General features: G+C 45.9%; 1 protein-coding gene and 1 pseudogene across 2 annotated transcripts; one reads left to right on the forward strand and one right to left on the reverse strand.

Annotated features, from left to right (window-relative positions):
• LOC149307456 (F-actin-capping protein subunit alpha-2 pseudogene) lies at positions 1-2,327 on the forward strand (annotated as a pseudogene). Its single transcript, XR_016282404.1, has 2 exons — positions 1-94; positions 1,029-2,327. The product of XR_016282404.1 is annotated as an F-actin-capping protein subunit alpha-2 pseudogene (transcript).
• Positions 2,328-4,730: 2,403 nt separating this feature from the next.
• LOC149307457 (alpha-2,8-sialyltransferase 8B-like) lies at positions 4,731-19,260 on the reverse strand. The gene is made up of 6 exons (XM_089539205.1): positions 18,847-19,260; positions 11,451-11,513; positions 9,842-9,970; positions 9,048-9,305; positions 7,630-7,923; positions 4,731-6,293 (listed from the first exon to the last, which is right to left on the reverse strand). The coding sequence occupies exons 1-6, from the start codon at positions 18,969-18,971 to the stop codon at positions 6,008-6,010; spliced, it is 1,155 nt and encodes a 384-aa protein (XP_089395331.1). The 5' UTR covers positions 18,972-19,260; the 3' UTR covers positions 4,731-6,007.
• Positions 19,261-19,502: the final 242 nt, after the last annotated feature.

The raw sequence follows: 19,502 nt of genomic DNA on the forward strand, positions 1-19,502 counted from the left end.
TTCAACCGTGCCACAGAAGCCGGTCGAAGGGATTCTCGGAGGGTCTCCCGGCCGTGCTGTGAAGTTGCCGATGCGAGAGAGCTGCACGGTCCAGGTCAGGATCAATGGAAACACAGGGTGGCTGAAGTGGTGGCAAGGACAGGAGAAGGAGAGAGGTTTTTAAAAGTATGATCGGTGAGGAGACAGCGGGTAGGAAATGACTTCTGTCACCTCTCAGTCTTCTCCTCTCCAAACCATATATATATATATATATATATATATATATATATAATATTTATTATTACGGTGAAAATTCGCATGGCCCCCAATCCAGTTCACCATAGGCATGAAACATTTGCTTGGATAACCAGTGGTGTGTGTGTGTGTGTGTGTGTGTACGTACAATAGCGGCATGCACTGGAGCTCAGAGCCACAATGGTCATTATTGTCTCCTCTGGTGCAATAAATAGGCCAAAGCCACATTGTTATGTCCACCATATTGGCAACCAGAAGTGATGTTACACAACTCCTGGTTGCCATCTCAGCTAACTCAACACTTCAAGTGTGGTTTGCATCACAAGGAGCACAGGAAAGGAGATATTTCCAGCCCAATCCCACCAGCAAACCATGCTGTGATGAGAAATTGTGCTCCTGATTGTAGCAACCTCTATTGCTGGCAGGAGTGGGCTGGAAGCATCCTCCTCCTTGTGGCCCCATCAGCATCTTAACAGACCTCCTCTGCTTGATGCAGATTCTGGCTGTTAAGGTCAGCTTGGAGAGCGTTTATGATTGTAACAACAGGGCCATGATTGTGACTAATAGTGTTACTCAATATGGAGCTATTACAGATTTATAAGCGCAACTCAAGATGTAAGCGTTTTTTTAAAAAATCACAAATTGGAACAAATTCCTCACTCATTTCCAATCAGGATGTTAAAAAGAAATCTTTATGCAGTCAAGTGATTACATTGATTGCCTTTTGGGGAGGTGGAGGGTTTGCTATTTTGGGAAGGGAGACTGACCATTTTTTCTGGGTTCATTGTTCACAGATTTAGCGTTCGTAAGCCAGGCCAACATGTCCCAGGAGCAAATGTCCGGAGACAACCCCTTAGCAAAGTTGGAGAAAGCTCAGGTGGTGAGTCGACTCTTGAAGCAAGCCCCACCGGGAGAGTTCAATGAGGTCTTCAGTGACTTGCGCATGCTTGTGGGCGACGATGCCATGATGTCCGAGGAAGCGGAGAATCTGTGTGCCGTGCACAACAAGGACCACTTCACTCCGGTCAAAACGGAAAAGTGTGAGGTGTTGCTGACCCGCCACAATGAGTTGGAAGAGAACCGCTTCCTAGACCCGCAGAGTCAAGTCTCCTTCAAGTACGATCATCTGAAGAGGATACCAAGCGATTTCCAGACTCACCACGAAGAAACGAAAGGGGAAGTGTGGAGAAGAGCACTCTATGATGCTCTGAAGGCCTATGTATGCAACCACTATCCAGAGGGGCTTTGCAGCGTCTTCATCAAGGATACCGCTGTCCGGAAGATCTTTGTGGCTTGTATAGAAAGCCACCGGCACAAGTCCTCGGCTTTTTGGAATGGCCTGTGGAAATCGGAATGGACTTTTGCCCTGATTCCTGCCTCCACTTCTACGGAAGTGACAGGGAACATCTTGGTCCAAGCGCACTATTTTGAGGATGGCAACATGCACCTGACGGTCACCAAGAATGTAGAGGAGACTCTGCTGGTGACCGATAAGACCCAAACGGCCGAAGAATTTGTGAAGCTGGTAAAGAAAGTGGAGAACGAAGTCCAGCATGGGCTGATGGAAGAGTATCGGCACATGAATGGCACCTACCTGAAGTCCTTCCGGAGACAGTTGCCCATTACCCACACCAGTCTGGACTGGGAGAAGGTCGTGATGGTTCGGATTGTGGAAGCCCGGGCGATCCAGTAATGGCAACCTGGCCTCGGCATGGCAGGATGGACAAAAATGTAAAACAAAATGTTTAGGGAACCTTAATTGAATAAAGTAATGTTGCAAAATAAATGAGTAAAGCAAGACTGGTGCAATGCGGATGAGTGAATCGAATAGTATTTATTCAGTACTTGTAATCTGTAGTGTCACTTAAGTACAAGCACAAATGTGTCTTGTATAAGAGTGGGGAATAAATGGACCACAAACCACATGAAGACCCCGAAGCCCATTTTTAGGGTCCCAGCTTAGGGATATCTGTGCAGGCAAGCATTTTCAAAAGCATCCCCAATGTCTCCTTTTAAAAATGGCATTTTCAGTTCAATTTAATATCTGTTTTTGATCTTGCATTAATATTTTAGTAGCCTTATTGCTCCAACGTTTTGATGGGTTTGATCAATTTTTATGTTTTCAATGGATTCATTGCATTCTGCCTCAACTGACTCTCATGAAAAGCAATGATAAAATACTAAAATAAATGTAATGCTCTTCTTCTTTTTCTTCCACCGCCACATCCTCTGCCGCCGCCACTGCCACTTTTATTATATTAGAAATCTCCCCAGTTTCGGACTCAATGCAACTGACAACTGTCAAAACTGAGACCATGCTAAAGATTTAAAAAGCTAGAAATGTGTATACAACATTATTTTCTCTTCATCATCCCTACTCTGGGATTTGTGGTTTTGTGACCAAACTCTAGGAAGCTGAATTTCATGGCCAGCATCACAAACTGAATTTTTTTTTCTAATGTTGCTTTTTAAGAACTGTGATTTATGGGAGTAAAAGTGCAACATCTGGTCCTCTTCAACTAACTCTGGGCTTATTCATATCACAGTGCGCTCGCGCCAACTGCGGGCTTACCATCCATGGTTTGAGCTTACACAGATGGCAAGCCCCAGCTTTTTTAATGTGTGCATGCGCATACAGGGCCCCGAGCATGTGCTCATTGAAAAGAACAGTACTTATGGTCCCACGTTTTTTGCTATCCATGGGGTGTGTGTGTCCGGAACGGATCCCCGTGGATAGCAAAGGCGCACTGTATACAACTATAGCACTATAATTTGACTTCAGCCACCATGGCTGAATCTTATGACATCCTGGGACTTACATTTGGTGACGCACTAGAGCTTTCTGTCTGAGAATGATAAATGCCCCTTCCCTAAACTACAAATCCCAGGATTCCATAGGCTGCTGTGATGACATTTATAGTGGAATCAGAGCATTACAACTGTGTAGTATCCCCCTGTTTGTGTGCTGATCCCACCCTACAACTAGCATACCTATGTGCACAATACTGGTGTGGCTGAAGAAGTGGCTTGAAATACACAAATGCTTATTCCACACTAAATCCAAGAGCCTCAAGAGGTGCTGCTCGATTCCTCCTTTCCCCTCTTTCTTTCCCACTTTCAGGGTGCAATGACAAAGGCAGCTATCTCTTTGAAATCTTCTATGTACGTGTTTATTCATTTCTGGTTTTGCAGGCCTGGGCTTTCACAGATGCAGGAACCGAACGCAGCATGGGGGACAGACAGGTCAGCGCAAAGTTTAGCTCTTGTGATTGTATCACAGGTAACCATGGAGAACTCGCAGGAGACTGAAGAGTAAATCTACACCGTGCGCATAAAAGATGCTAGACTCAGCAGCTTTCTAGCCTGGAGAGAGGATGTGTTTGTGTTTCAAGTAAGAATGAGACTCCAGCTGTCCAGTCCTTCATTCCCTGGTACCCAACAAAGGACTGGTGGCAAAAGTAACATTACCTTCCCAGGTATAAATGCTTTCTAACATGCAATGAGGCTTGGCTGGCATCCACAACCAAAGTCAAAATGGCAGCACTTCTTTGAGAAACTTGCAGAGACTTGGAGAGTTTCTCTTTGCTCGGTTTGGAAAAGGCAAAAGATTTATGGGTTTTCTTGGCAAGCGTTTGGAAGACACTTGTCTGGTTTCTGAGAACTGTCTCCGAGATTGTAAAGTCACCATATATCATCACAGAGCGTGCCTCATTGACGTCGTGGTAAATGCCGAAACTAACCTTTGAGTCTTGCCTGCTGTCTAAAAATGTGTTATTTTCTGAGACTGATTGATTTCAATGCACCTGTGCTTCATATGTGAGATGTCTTAATCTTGGATGGAGTCTGGGGATGCAATCCGAGATTCCCTCAGCGTAGCATAAGTGTCCACATGGGGAGATACAGTGTACCAACACTATGCAACCATCATGCAGAACAGCAGCAATGTGCAACTCATGTCAATGACTGGTGAGATTGCACAAAGCGCATTGCTCAACCCCAGTGCATAATGCACTGTATGCACAACTCCACTTCCAGCACTATCAGCAGAATGCATCTGTTATGCTCTGGCAAATAATCCATCCTATATGTGTAGCCTGTACATTTCGCTAACGGAATGCCAGCTGCTATGTGTCGCCAAGATTACACTGAAGTTTCTGTTTTAACATTATGATTTATAGGGGTAAAAATGTAGCATCAGCACTTGGTCAAACAACTTCGTTGCCACTTGTCATGCTTCCATCCTACAGAAACCTGGGATTTGTAGTTTGCATCGGTACTTGCAATTCTCTGCTAGAGAGTTCTAGTTGACTTTTCTGAACTAAAGCACTACAGCAATGTGATCGAGATTCCAGGTATCATGGCAAATTTCTTCTGAAGAGAACCATGTTGTTTAGAGCTAGCATTGTATAGCGGCTTGCAGAGCTGCCGTAGGTCAGAGTCAACTTGAAAGTAATAACCACACAAAGTGATACAACAACAACACACACACACTTCCATCGCTGGAAAACTTTTTTAAAAAACAGATTAGCTAAATCACAATAAACTGCTGGTTTGAATGGTTCATAAAAATGCAGCTCGTTTTGACATCTGCAGCTTGGTTCTACAGAAGAATTTGGGTCATGAATTTGGTCTGAAGGGGAGTGCCCCGTCTTCTAAAAGCTGAACCCACAACACTCACAGCTTGTGTTGGCATCTCTGGCACACCTGTGCTGCTCATAGCAGTAGACCGTGGAGCCAAAGTGGTCCACAAGCCATTGACTGCTAGTCCAATGAGAGTTTCCAGGAAAGGAACAGTTGTTGCCAATGTGTATAAAAATGGTGCCAGTCCCTGGCACATAAGAAAAAAGTAATTGTCAGTCCCTCACATCAAAGAACATGAGAAACACTGCTACACACAACACCCCCAAAGACTTTTCTTTACAAAGGAAGAAAAGGAAACAAAACCACAGGACCCACCCAAGTCCACTCCATCCTCTTTGTGTATTGAGAAAAATTATATTAGCCACTTCATCTTATGGTAGCCCTGATACTTTCTTTCCCTTCTTTTAAAATGGGCACAACGTCTAACCATCTCACCTCCAAGCACCTGCAACCTGCCATTCCTAAGTTGAGCACCATTCAGTTCTCTGAAACGAAAGGTCTCCGCCAGTCAGTCCCTTCCCTGTCCAAGCCATAAACTCCCTTAAGAACTCTTGGGCCAACTTCTCCGGACAACTGACCACCGCAACTTTCCATAAGCTCAGTTCAAAAAGTTCCTTTTTTGCTTTCCTATAGAAGATGTAAGGAATAACCCCCCACCCCTTTGCTGCCCTCCCCTGTATTACCACTAAGCCAAGAACACAACACAAGCTGGGAAACCCAACTCCTTGGCCAACAGAGGCCCTAGCTACCAACTCCAGACCACTCACGACACTTGGTCTAACATATAGTTGCCACATAAAGTACCCATACGAACCAACCACAGCGACTTTCTAAGTCTAGAGGAGGGGGAGAAACATTGTCATAAGGACCCCTTCGGCCCAGTTCTTCAGCCAGCTGATCCGTTGCCCTGGGCTCCTTCTCTTCCCATCCTTTCTGCTCCTCCCTGACACCAAACAGCAATACCACTCAGACCTGGAGCACCCATTGTGCCCCATAGACATGCCCGCGCCTCCATCCTGGACAGTTAACAAAGGACACGGACTCTGTCACCTACTCATCCTCTGCTCATCCTTGCCTTCCCCTCCACAATGCATTTCCTCTGGCGGGAAATGTGAGTCTCTGGAAAGCTTCTCTATGTGGCCCCATCGCACTCCCCCACTGTAAGTTTCAACGCTCCTTGCTGGTGAAGGGCTTTCAGGGCTTTGAACTCCAAGGGCATGGTGTGCGGGCTAGTCTGGGACATGTAGCCATATTTCAAACTGTCATAGTAGTGGTACTTGACAGGGTTCTGGTCTTGATCCCGAGGAAAGGGCCAGAAACCGTAGAGATAGATCCTGTTGCAGAAGCGAGTCGCCAGGGTGTACATTAGCAAGCCAGTGGTGGGCCGTTTTATGTACACTTTGTTAGTTAGCCAGTATCTAAAAGAGAACAGAGTAAGAAAGAACATGAGGACTCTTCTTCTACAACTTTGGGGGTCATCAACAGAAAGGGAAACTAAACATTGGGAGAAAAATTGTAACTTGCGCACCCAGCTTGTTCCAAGGTAAAGGAGAACATTAATGGTGCTGTGCCAAAGGGCCCTTCAGAACTAGGGATCTGAAAGTCAACTTAAGACAACACACGTTTTTGGTGGAGGTGCTCCCCCAAGTGGTGAAAGATGTCTGTTTATCATAGCATGTGATCTTCCTCACCTGAGTATCTTGCACTTAGCGTATTTGCTTTTTGGGATCATCCAAGGGATACTAGGTGCTATGGGCTATATTTCAGAGGAAAGCAATGGCAAACCACCTCTGAGAGTTGTTGCCTAAGCAAACCCTATAAAATCTATCAGGTTGCCGTAGGCTGACTAGAAGTGGTGTACATACAAACACAAAGAGAGAGGAGGGTGGAAAGGACAGAGGAAGGTCAATGCGCTTTATTTGATTGCTTGGACACTGAGACACACATATGTGCCAAAGAGAACATGGCTTGACGCTTGGGAATGGGCGCTCATGTCTAATTTGACCGCCACTCAATGCTTTATTGGTACCCAATGGATGCTGCAAATGGAGTTCAGTGGTGATGGTGAACATGAGTTGGGAAGAAAGATGAACTGATTGCCCAAGCACTTTCTGTGAAAGGGGCATCCTTGGCATCTCTCTGTGTTTGCTGGCATGGGCAAGACATTTCGGTTGCGCGCTGCAACCACACCAGAAGGGTGAAAAAAGTCTTTCCCGCAAAGGATTGTGTTTATCTCTCCACCCACCCCCATGCTCAAATCTGTTTTCACAATGTCCATGTTGCCTACAAGTGTGGACCTTCCCCTATTTTGCAGAAACAGCTGGAGTCTGTAATGAAAACTAATTAATTTTGCAAACCCAAATGAGGTTGCGCCGAGTGCACATGGGACACTGCGTCAACAGTGAACCATTAATGCACGAGTCTCCAGGTTTTTAATTAGAAGGCAAGGAAGGCTGGAAGAAGGCTGTAATTATTTCCACCACTGCCCTTCACCAATTGGCAAATGCCACTCAGTGCTGCTCTTCGGTGTACAATTTGTATGGACTTGGGAAGCTGTAACAAAGAGAGGAGACACCTGCCATTTCATACCTTCTTTTAAAAGTAATTACCTTGGCAATACCTTCTTCCTAAGCTGGTGAAATAACATTTGCATCAATAACTTTGTGTGTGTGTGGGAGAATTAAGCAACTGTGATAACAGAGGATGGCTTGGAGGTTTTGGTCTCAGCTCTTCTTCCAACCCCAGGCCACTTACCCCCGGACAGCATGCAAGAGGCGCAGGGAAGGGTAGGCAGTGCGGACGTTGATGTGCTTCTTGAGGATGAGTTCATTGACCCATTCCACGCGCTCCTTGCCCCCTTTGGCCATGAAGGCCGGGATCCAGAGGATGCTGCCATTGAGGCTGTGTAGACGCTGAAGAAGCTTCTCCCGCCAGGTGTCATTCACTAAGTCCTCAAAGGCTCGCTGGATGACCGAAGGGTTCATTGTGACCAGGTCTGTCTTTGTTCCAACATCTTGAGTGTATTCTTGGACTGGGGCAAGGTTGCATCTGGAAATGAAAAGGCCAGGAAGCAATTTAGAGTATAAGTATATGCACAGAAAGGCATATGTGCAAGTAAAGTGGATGCCATGCAAGGAAACAAGGTAGTCTGTGTTAGAGTACATGAGAAAAAGATGAAATTCACCCTCAACCTGCTCCTCATGCACTGTCCTTGGTGGCCTTTCATGGGGGTCCTGTGGGGACATGCCTCCCAACTCTTCCCTCCTGTCTTCCAAATGTGGGAGGTCTTGTGGGGACCTGAATGACCAGACACTTTTTCTTTTGTACTGAAGTTATTCAGCTCCAGAACTCTTTGCCTCTTTTGACAAGCAGCCTCTCTGGCTGATTATGCAGAGTTAACAATGAAGACGGGGAAATGAGAGCATCCCTTCTTCCCCATTAATTAATGCAGAGAGCAAGCTGCAGAGCAAGAACCTCAGGGAGATGGATTCATTTGGACAGTTGTTTATGTTGGACAGAGTGTGTGTGTGTGTGTGTGTGTGTGTGTGTGTGTGTGTGTGTTACATTAAACTCAGGGGATGCAAGAGCCAATTTTCCCACCTGGACCCCTCATGGAACCAGAGGTCCACTTCTGGCTTTATCAAAACCATTTGGGGTGGTTTGTTGTTGCTGCTGTGTGCCTTCCAGTCGTTTCCAACTTATGGTGACCCTATCATGGGGTTTTCTTGGCAAGATGTGTTCAAAGGCTGGTTTGCCATGGCTATCGTCTGAGGCTGAGAGTGTGTGTGACTTGCCCAAGGCCTGCAAGTGGGTTTCATGATTGAACGGGGACTTGAACCCTCGTCTCCAGAGTTATAGTCCAGTGCTCAAGCCACTACAACACGCTGACTCTCAACAGAGCTTTACATTCTATCAAATCTGTCTAGAATGATAGGGTCTTCAAGTTGGAAAGGATCACAAGGGCCATCCAGTCAAACCCCCTGCCATGCAAGAATAAATGACTAAAGCACTCCAGAAAAATGTCCATCCAACCTCTACTTAAAGACCTCAAAGAATCTCAGATTCAGGGTTTTGCCTTGTACTGTTTTAAAGGAAAAGGATTTTTCAAAAGATGAGTTTCCTAAACACCGTTTGGACAGGGCTTTGGCTGCCTCCACCCCAGCCGCTGTTACCTTATCACAAAGCTGTGAGCATCGATTTCCTCTCCGCAGCCACTGTTCAACAGGATGCCTGAATTTCCCACAATGGCACAGGTCTGGAAGTGTTTGCCTTTCAAGGGCGAGGTCCTGGGCAAGAGAGCGTAGAGGTTTTGGGACACATTCATGGTGCTGTCTCTGTCGAACACGTAGTGGATAATATCCCCTGGTTTGAGAGTCCCCTTCAGCACTGAGATGTCTTTCTCAGCGTCCAGAAACTTCAAGATGTGTTTCCTTAAAAAGAAGAAGAAGAAGAAGAAAAGAAAGGTATAAGTCTACATGTGCTGGTCTTTGACTCAGTTTGCAAAGAGGGTCAAAGAGAACAGACAAGCTAGGAGAGGCTGCAGCTGTATGCTTTTACTTGAGTCTACTGGGATGGGAAAGATTTTCTCCTCTCCTCCGATGAGTTGAGTGCAAATGACTTTTGCACATTGAACTCAGCTTGCAGCAAAATAAGCTGAGGGTGAAGTGGGAGGAAGAGAAAGATATTTAAAAAGCAAATGAAAAAGAGAAACAACACAGCATTAATTGTGATGATTTCTTGGGACAGCTGAAGAATATGCAACAGTGTGTGGTGCATATACACGATGAAATAGAGGCAAAGATGGCTTGGAATGGAGTTTTCAAGATTGTGAAGAGTGAAGTTATTGGACTTCATATTTGTTCTTTACCATTGTTGTGATGCATGGCTAAATGTATGAATATGTTTCATCTGTTGATCTCAAGACCTGAAAGGTTGCAAGCCCCTGTTGTAGGTAATATCTCTGTACCTGATCTTCAATGCGAGGGTCTGGTTATGGCTCCATCTGGATGAGGATGGTCTGTCTTGGTGCTTAATATTTTCACTACTTCTGTCAAGAAGAAGTGGAGGTGAAGACCCATTTATGATCACTTCAGGCCTGGTCAGGAAAAGGGAAGGGAGAATGGATGGGAGAAGAGTTGGGAGGAGGAAGGAGAGAGATAGAGTATGCATCATTAGCATTAAAAAAGTGGAGAGCTATGTTAGTGTTAAGTAAAATGTAGTCTGACCCCCATATCTACAGGATCAGTAACTGCAGTTTCATTTACTTCTAGGGGGAAAGTCTCTCTAGGTATATGGAGGTCCTCCAACATGACTCTGTGGTCAACCTCCAGCAGAAATATATCATTTGTTATTGTCTGTGGTTCCTGCTATTCGTGGTAAATCGGGGAACATATCCTGCTTGGATACAAGGGTTGGACTATACAAGGGTCCCTTCATTGTCATATTTTGATTAGGCCACCTCAAGGACACAACATTGTGCAAGCTTCTGAGACTTTCAGATCTCTTCCTCGAGTAAGTTTTTACAAAATCAGGCTGGGTAAGTGGGAAAAAGAGTGTTGGATCCTAGCTGCCATATTAGTGATGAACCCAGTTGGCAGATTAGTCTGCATTTTAGTGGAGCAGCCCACAGTGTTGAAGCCTGCCCCACAAATAGCCGGCCCCTTCCCCACCACCACTCCCTTTGTGTCGTGTCTTTTCAGATTGTAAGCCTGAGGGCAGGGAACCGTCCAATTAAAAAGATTGTATGTACAGCGCTGTGTAAATTTACAGCGCTTTATAAATAAAGGTTAATAATAATAATAATAATAATAATAATAATAATAATAATAATACATTCAGCGTCTTGGATAGATCCTTTACAATTTAGACTAAAACCCAGAACAGAATTTTTGTGGGCTTTTCGGGCTCTGTGGCCATGTTCTAGAAGAATTTATTCTTGACGTTTCGCCTGCATTCATGGCTGGCATCTTCAGAGAATTTTTCTGGAGATGCCAAAGCCACAGATGCAGGCGAAACGTCAGGAATAAACTCTTCTAGAACATGGCCACATAGACAAAAAAAAACCACAAAAGACTATGGATGCCAGCCATGAAAGCCTTCAACTTCACATCAGAACAGATTTCCCACACTATTCATAATGGAGTTATCTGCTTCCATTGCTTTTTGGACCCATTTCATTTTAGGGTTTTGGATTTAGATGATCCCTGGGATGACTCCCTTCCTACTATGGTTTCTGGTTTGGTTTTGGCACCAAGATATCTTGGCCACCCTGATAAATAATCTGCGAGGCATACATTTCTGTTGGTTCTGTTAAACGTCTCAGTGGCTTTTGATCTCATCAGCCAAGGCATCCTTCTGCCCTGCCTGATGAAGCAGCTTTGTCTGTCACTCTCAAATAAGCATCGCCACTTAAAGCCGAAGAGAGAACATCCATGTGTGTGGCAGGGAGACTGGAAAGAAAAACAGATCTGTGAGGCATCACACAAAAGAGACCAAGAGAGAGAAAGAAAATGAAACAGATTAATAGTTACCTTAAAGCCAAAAAAACAAATGAACACAAAACGTAATTTACAAACCTATTAGATTTGCTATGGAAGCCACTCGCCGCTGATCTGATTGCACCTCTGCCTCCAGAATTCCTACAAGACAAAGGAAATGCATTATTTATAAACCAGGTGCCTTTCTGCAAAGCTTTGCCCAACGGTCAAAGCAATTCGCTCTGCTTTGTGGACCAAGGAGTTGGTCTGTTTAGCACATGGGACGACCCTGGGGCATAAGATATGGGCACACTTTGTATTCAGAGGCAATTGGCACTCCTATCCTTCAAAGCCTCCCCCAAAGCTCCCATCGCCTGAGAAAGACGAAAAGCAGGCTTATCAGTCAGAAGAGATTTGGCCTGGATCAGTCCTCAATGAAAATTGGTAGAGACTGCAGTTACCCCCAAATACAATACCTCTGAACATAAATATATATATTTTTATCCTCAAAGAGCAAGGGTAGGTCCATATGTTGAAGACAACTCATTTACAATATTTTAATCAGTTAATTATTATTATTAGCTGAAATAATCTAACCAGTGAAAGACTGTTTGTTGATGTTTTAAAGACATGCAGTTGGTTTCACAACCTTGGAACTGAACAGAAGAATGGTGTAGTGCAACCATCGCATAAATGCATGAGATTTACACTGCATGAATTTACTGTAGGATCTTGGTGTAAGCTTTTTACTAGCTTGCAGGAGCTATTTTAGCAAGGCTCTCTGCCCAAATGAAAAGTGTCTGGTCAAATCTGCTAGGATGCCACTCCACAGAGGATGTCCATTTGGAGGAAAGAGAGTGTGTGGCCTGGAATCACTCAGAGCTTAGTTTAAGGTTAGCCAGCATTGTAACCATTCCTAGGGCTGGGCCAAGACTTGAGAGATCCAGGTTCTGTTTTATACTGAGTTGTGAAACTTCCTTGGTAAGCTTGGACCAGCCAATGTCTTTCTTTCCCCCTGTACAAGGGGTCTAAACCACAGACAAACCAACAGTGCCGGGGGCTGAGAGCAGGACCGCAAAACATTGGTTAAAAAATACAGCACGGTTAACATGAAAGTTTTGTTTTTAAAACTGTATTACCCTTTGAAATGTGCAGAGACGACCACCACCGAACATAACTGAGGAGCTCCAGAATGAGTTTAGCACCAGGGATAGTTCTATGCTGGATCTCAGTTTGAATGACTTCTCCAAGGTGCTGGATTATATTCCTGGAATGAGTTTAGCACCATAGGCAGTTCCACTATGGATCTCAGCCCAAAGGAATTCTTCAAAGCACTGGATTATATTCCTAGAATGAGTTTAGCCCCATGGATAGTTTCATCCTGGGTCTCAGCTAGAATGATTTCTCCAAAGTAGTGAATTATATTCCTGGAATGACATTAGAACCATAGATAGTTCCACTGTGGATCTCAGACCAAATGAACACTCCAAAAGGCTGGATTATATTCCTAGAATGAGTTTAGAATCATGGATAGTTTCCACTCTGGATCTCGGCCTGAAGGAGCTCTCCAAAGAGCTGGATTATATTCCTAAAATGTGTTCAGCGCCATGGGTCTCAGCCCAATGGAGTTTTCCAAGATGCTGAATTATACTCCTAGAATCATAGAATTGGAAGAGACCGCAAGGGCCATCTGGTCCAACCCCATTCTGCCATGAAGGAACTGTCAGTCAAAGCATCCCCGACAGATGGCCATCCAGCCTCTGCTTAAATACCTCTAGAAGGAGTTTAGCACCATGGATAGTTTCCACTCTGGATCTCGGCCTGAAGGAGCTCCCCAAAGTACTGGATTATATTCCTAAAATGTGTTAAGTGCCATGGGTCTCAGCCCAAAGGAGTTCTCCAGGTGCTAAATTATCTTCCTAGCAGAAGTTTAGCACCATGGATAATTCCACTCTGGGCCTCAACCCAAAGGCGCTTTCCCAGGTGCTGGATTATATTCCTAGAGTGAATCCAGCACCTTGGACAGCTCCTTTAAAGTTTAGACTACAGTCCAGAGTGGATTCACTAGCCTTCTGATATGGGAGAGTTTTGCTATCGCTGTATAATGTCCAGCAAAGGTGGAGCTCTCTAATGTCAATGCTGAGAGGTGTGACTGCGAGAGAAAGTCAGGAGGCCCAGGGTTTAAAAGCAAAGAGGATCTACAGAATTTGGGAAGAGCCTTGGAGGCTGTGTCTGAAGGAGCAAATGCTGAATACAGAAACAATAGAACCTCATATTCCCATCTCAATGAGATTTGACCCATAAATATTTCAGGATCTCATCCATTCGTATCGTCAGTTTGGCAACCAAAGGACTATAAAAGCAGTTCCTCCAAAATAGCAGGTGCTATCTTGGGAGCTGAACCTGCTGCTGAAGTCATAGCAGTAAATATTAGCAATATCTCCACCGATAACAGCAAAGAATGCCTTTTCCAATTTGCTACAGGATTAAAACAAGGGAGAGGCTTGTCAGGAGATTGGTTTTTATTGTTCAATGAGAAGAGGGAGATCTGAATCTGTTGGTTGATTTCTTGGTGTTCTGCAAGGATTTACGATTCCTAGTTGTTTAACGGTCCCAGCAACAAAAGATTTCCAAACACAAGCCCTTATACCCCAGTGTCTCTCATTAATGCCTGGATAAAGGATGAGTTTGCTCTTCTTACACATGCCAAAGTTTCCCTGGGAAAGCAGTTTGACCTTTGTGCCCAGTGCAGAATGCCCACAATACAAGGTTGGAGAAGCAGAGTTCTGCATGGGGTGCCAAGGCACATGCAAACATGCATTAATGTGCATGGGATGCACATGCAGTTTTGGATGTGCATTTGGTTGTGCATTTAGGAGGTGGGGTGTTACCTTGGGCAACACTGCCATTCAACACAAGGGTTCTCCTGTGGGTTGCAAAATAGGATCTTGAGGACCCAGGCATGTTCTGCAGGGCATACTTTCTGTACCTTTTGTTTAGGGAGCCCAATCCAGAGGAAGGGAAGAAAGAAGATAAAGAAGGGAAGGGGGGAAAGGAGGAGGAGGGTGTGAGATGGGAAATGGGATCTGGAAGGCTTGCCCCTGAAAGAAATGGGGAGAAGGCAGTGGCGTATAAATAAATACATTGTGACAGCATTATCATTGCTGCCAGACCAGAGCAGCCCAATGGTCCATTTCCCTCCTCATCCCATCTCTTCCAGTGATTGCACCTGGTTAATTCAAAGGAAGGTTATTATCCCTTCAATAACCTGCACCACCTGCATATCATCATTCATACGGTGGTAGAAAGAAGGAGAGGATGCATTAATTTGTTTTCTTTTCCTTTTTTAAAACCAACAACAACAACACTGCAAGCTGTATGTCAGGCACAGACCAAAATCCTTTCCTAAGACACTTTGTTGCCTGATGGGTTTCATCACAAAGAGGAACAGTCAGGACACAAAGCACCTTTTCTGTATACACACAAACACATACAAAGATGTGAAAAATCAGGTCAGGAATGGAATTGAATTGAGTTGGAAGAGACCTCAAGGGCCATCCAATCCAACCCCCTGTACTTTGTATCCATTGCTCCATGTCCTAATCTGTGGAGCAGCAGAAAACAAGCTTGCTCCATCCTCAACCTGACATCCCTTCAAATATTTAAGCAGGGCTTATGCCCTCGACTTATCCAGAAGTGTCTGGGATGCCAGCCTAATTGTAACCAATGAATTTCATTGAAATGTGTTCATAAATGTGTACTCTAGGCTAGAGAAATCCAAAACGATTCTTTAGGAGAGGACTGAAGTAATTCATGGGCTAGGTCTCAAGGTTACTCTGGTGTTTGCTGTAGTCCCATTCAACACTATACCAAACCAAGTATTAGATCTGTGTAGCATTAGCGAGTGGCAAACACTTTAAATTATAGTATAGATACATATGCATTGTTGAGCTGAGCACAAAATGACCTGAATTCCTATTGAACTAGATCCATTGAATTGTTGAGATTTGCATGAGTGTTGACTCATCTTTCAGCCATTGATTCAATAGGTCTACATTAGTTAGGAATTCAGGGGTCTATTTGTTTATAGACTAGAAGCCTGGGTTCTTCTTTCATATACTGTACATTTGTTGCACTTTGCAGGAGTTTGTGCTCCTGCCGTTTGCAATTACATTACATTCTGTCAGCGTTCTTCCTTTGTTACTTTGAACTAATCTGGGCCATATCATCCAGAGGAAAATAAAGGGGAAAGAGAAAGGAAGAAATCTCTTGTCTCATACTCTATAGCAAAAGCACAGGGTTTACCGCTGTGTCTGAAGCATCCTTGTAAATAAAGGCAACCAAAGTTATGAGCCTATAAAAAGTTTACTAGTTTGGAGCTAGCTGTGGTTGGAGGGAGAGGCCTTTTCTCTTTGTCAGTCCACTTGGTTTCTACACTAGCTCCTCTCCATTTGCACCACACTTTGGAATGGTAAACACAAAAGAAAAAGAAACCGTGCTGGATTACACCAAGGTGGCTCCAGTTTGCCTAGCCTGCTTCCCACAATGACCAGTTAGACGCTTCCAGTTTGCCCACAAGGCCACATCTCTTGCCCCTTCCTTCCCTTAGCGTTCGCTCCTAACAACACCTGGGACACAAACGAAAGAAACACACTCCCACACCGCAACAAAATATGCTTCTTTGGCCTCAGAAGTCTATGATGCAATACGTCAGTTCAAGGCAATTTGGATCCCGCTTTGATGCAGATGGAGAACGGCTTTGCACTTTCTCTCTTGGCCAGATCTAAAAGTTGATGTCCCAACCTGGACTTTGATTCTCTGTTGTACATCAAGTGGGTTGGTGAAGCTATTGTGGGTTTGGGGTTGAAGTTTCAATCAGATACAAAAGGTCCTGGATCTAGTTGGAGGACCGGATTCAGCACCTTTAGCTGCTCCTTTTAAAAAATCTGGCTGAAACCCAGAATAGATTTGCCGCCACAGGGACTTGGAAACGTGAGCCACTGCCGTCAAGTTCCTAGCGAAAGTGGCATCACCCCATTGATTTTTCAGGCTCCATACTGGCAGCACAGACTGGTATCCTCTGCCCAGGGTTTCAGTCAGGAATGTCTTTCTCATGGAGACGTCACAGGACCCACTGTGTACAAGGTGCATGCATGCTTTATCATTAAACTACATTGTCTTCTTCTTTTTCCATTCTGTCTATCTGAAGCTTAGCGTCAAACTTCACAGAGTTGGAAGAGAGCCCCAGGACCATCCCTTCCAACTCGATTCTGCCATGCAGGAATACACAATCGATCAATGATTGGAAGGTTAGTCAATACATTGGGAAATCCTATCATAGATTCATACCATTGCAGAGTTGGATGAAACTACTAGGGCCATCCAGCCCAACTCTTTCTTTCAGGCAGGAAGACAATATCAATCAGTGATTGGAAAGTTAGTCAATATATTGGGAAATACTATCATAGCTTCATAGAATCACAAAGTTGGAAGAGACCTCAAGAGTGATGCAGCCCAACCCCATTCAGCCATGCAAGAATACACAATTGATCAGTGATTGGAAAGTTAGTCAATAGATTATTAGAGAACCTTAGAACGCTAGATTTGGAAGAGACCTCAAGGGCCATCCAGTCCAACCCTCTTCTTCCATGCAGGAATTCACCTCTGAGAGTTGGCCACCCAGCCTCTATTTAAAGACCTCCAAAGAAGGAGACTCCACCAGACTCTGAGGGAGCATCTTCCATTGCCAAACATCTCTTATCATCAGGAAGTTCCTAATGTTGAGGTGGGATCTTTTAGACCTGGGGGGCTTCCTTGGGTTCCTATCTTGGAAGAACTCTCCACCATTGGAAGGGGCTTTCCAGCTGCAACCCCCAAAAGTTATCAAGCTTCACAGAACTGGGGTCTGGATCTGACCGGATCTGACCGGAACACCACACTTCTAGGTGTGTGTGTGTGTGTGTGTATATCCACTTTGAAATGATCACACAGCAGTGAGGGACATGCGCTCTGCATATGCCCAGGGGCACTGGTGTCTTGCCCATTTTGTTCTTTTGTTCTCAGCTGTTTGCAAGAGATGCCAAGCGGATGCACCCTGCCAGACAAGACCAGCACATAAACTCCTGGGTGTCATTTCCACCACCACCCCAAAAATGTGAGGTAAACCCTTTCTCTCCACCAACCCCCCCCCCCCCAAGAGCCAAGGGACAACTTTTGTGGGGGCTTGCTCTAGGATTCCTCAATATAACTGCAACTGAGCATCATCACACTGGCAGGGCATTGCATGAGCATCCCAGCCCCTCTCCTTTCCTGATGTTTCTTATGGGGGAGACCCTTCCACCCCCCAACCCACCCCCTATCTGTCCCTACTCCAACCTACAGGAATGGGGAAGAAGATTCTTTATTTCTCTGCCCCCCCCATGTTTCCATCACCCCCTTTCCAGCCAAAGAAGGGCCATTCCCCCTCCCAAATCTCCCCCAGCTCAGCCTAGATAACCCCATCCCCTCAAAATAGGGAGGAAAGCCCCGCACACTCCAGAACCCCCTTCATTTCCCTTTCCCCTTTCCTTTCCAAAAGGCACAAAGAAAGAGAGACAAAGAAACTCCAGATCCCCTCCCCCTCCCCCTCCAAGCCCCCCAAAGCCCCCCTTGAGTCTCCCTCCCCCATTTCCTACCCCTTCCTTATAAAGACCCCCTCAGCATCCCCCAATGGCACCCCAAAGCAGAGAGTCCAAGAATTCAAACCCCCACCTTCTGGAAAGCCCCCCCCCCGAATGGTCCCCTGAGACCCCCCCTCTCTGCAGCCATTAGGGCCCCCCAACCTTGCAAGCTCAGCTCCCCCCAATATATACATACACCCCTCTTTCTTTCTGTGGTGGGTCCCCTCCTGACCCACAGCTGCCCCCCATCAGAAGAAAAGGAGAGCCCTTTCTTGGGGTCCCTCAAAAAGAGGGGGGGGTCAAAGAGGGGGAAGTGTGTGTGTGTGTGTGAGAGAGAGAGAGAGATGGGGGCAGGGGTCTTCGTAGGTGTGCCTGTGTGTGAGAGGGTGTGAGGGGGTTGTGTGTAAGAGAGAAGGGGTGCTTGAGAGTGTACGTTGGGGGGGGGGGAGAACTGCGTGAGAGAGGAGGCTTTGTGTCCGTGTGTGTGTGTGTGTGTGAGAGAGAGAGAGAGAGATGGAGAGGTGTGTGTGAGAGAGAGAGGTGTGTGTCTGTGTGTATGTCTGTGACGGAGTGTTTGTGTATATGTGAGGGGGGGGTTGTGAAGGATGCCTGAAAGAAAGAGGGCGAAAGGTGCGTGTGTGTGTGTGTGTGTGTGTGTGTGTGTGAGAGAGAGAGAGAGAGAGAGAGAGAGAGAGAGAGAGAGAGAGAGAGATGAGGGGCTGAAAGGGGTGTGTAGGAGACAGAGAAAGAGAGAATGAGAAAGAGAGTCAGAGAAAGAGAGGAAAGCGGAGGGCTGCTGCTGCCCTTCTTCTTCTTCTTCTTCTTCCTCTTCTCACCTGTTCTCCACCTGGATCTCGGAGAGGTCTGCCAGGAGGAGGAGGCCCACCAAGAGCCCCAGGAGGGCCAGCGCCCAGCTCCGGCAGGGAAAGGCCGGAAGAGGAGGATGGAGATGGGGGGGCATGGTGCCACCAGGCTCAGCCAGGAGCAGAAGCAAGAGCCCAGAGGAAGAGGAGGAAGAAGAGGAGGGAAAGGGAGGGAGGAAGGGAAGGGGGGTCGCTCCTCCCCTTCCCCCAGTCCCAGGAGTTTGGGGCTTTGGGAGGGCAGGGGGCACCTTCCTTCCTTCCTTCCTTCCTTCCTTCCTTCCTTCCTTCCTTCCTTCCCTCTCTCCTCTTTGTGGGAAGGAAGGAAGGAGGGAGGGACCAGGACCAAAGACCCCCCTCCTTTCCCTCCTCCCCGGGACCCCTGGCCCCTCCAAGCTCCTGGGCTGGAAAGAGAGAAGGAGAAGGAGGAGAAGAAAGAGAAGGCTGCTCCCTCCCAAGTCTCCTCCTTCTCCAGCCCTCCGCAAAGTTTTCCGTCCCCCTCGCGCTCCGGTCTCTCTGGGTCTTTGTGAGAGTTTCTATGCCTGCGCCGATCTGTCTGTCTGTCTATCATCTATCTATTCCATATATATATATATATAGTCTTATATATCTGTCTATCTCTTATACATCTG

Source organism: Sceloporus occidentalis, unplaced genomic scaffold (assembly GCF_023333645.1).
Source record: "Sceloporus occidentalis isolate IW3139 unplaced genomic scaffold, rSceOcc1.0.p SCAF_9, whole genome shotgun sequence".
Lineage (NCBI taxonomy): Eukaryota > Metazoa > Chordata > Lepidosauria > Squamata > Phrynosomatidae > Sceloporus > Sceloporus occidentalis.

Excerpts from the sequence above, each read along its gene's own strand:
- LOC149307457 (XM_089539205.1), bottom strand. The coding sequence starts at position 18,971 with ATGCCCCCCCATCTCCATCCTCCTCTTCCGGCCTTTCCCTGCCGGAGC. Across the intron at positions 11,514-18,846 it reads GAGATCCAGGTGGAGAACAG|GAATTCTGGAGGCAGAGGTG; the intron begins GTGAGAAGAGGA and ends TTTGTCTTGTAG. Across the intron at positions 9,971-11,450 it reads TTCCATAGCAAATCTAATAG|GCCTGAAGTGATCATAAATG; the intron begins GTTTGTAAATTA and ends TTTCCTGACCAG.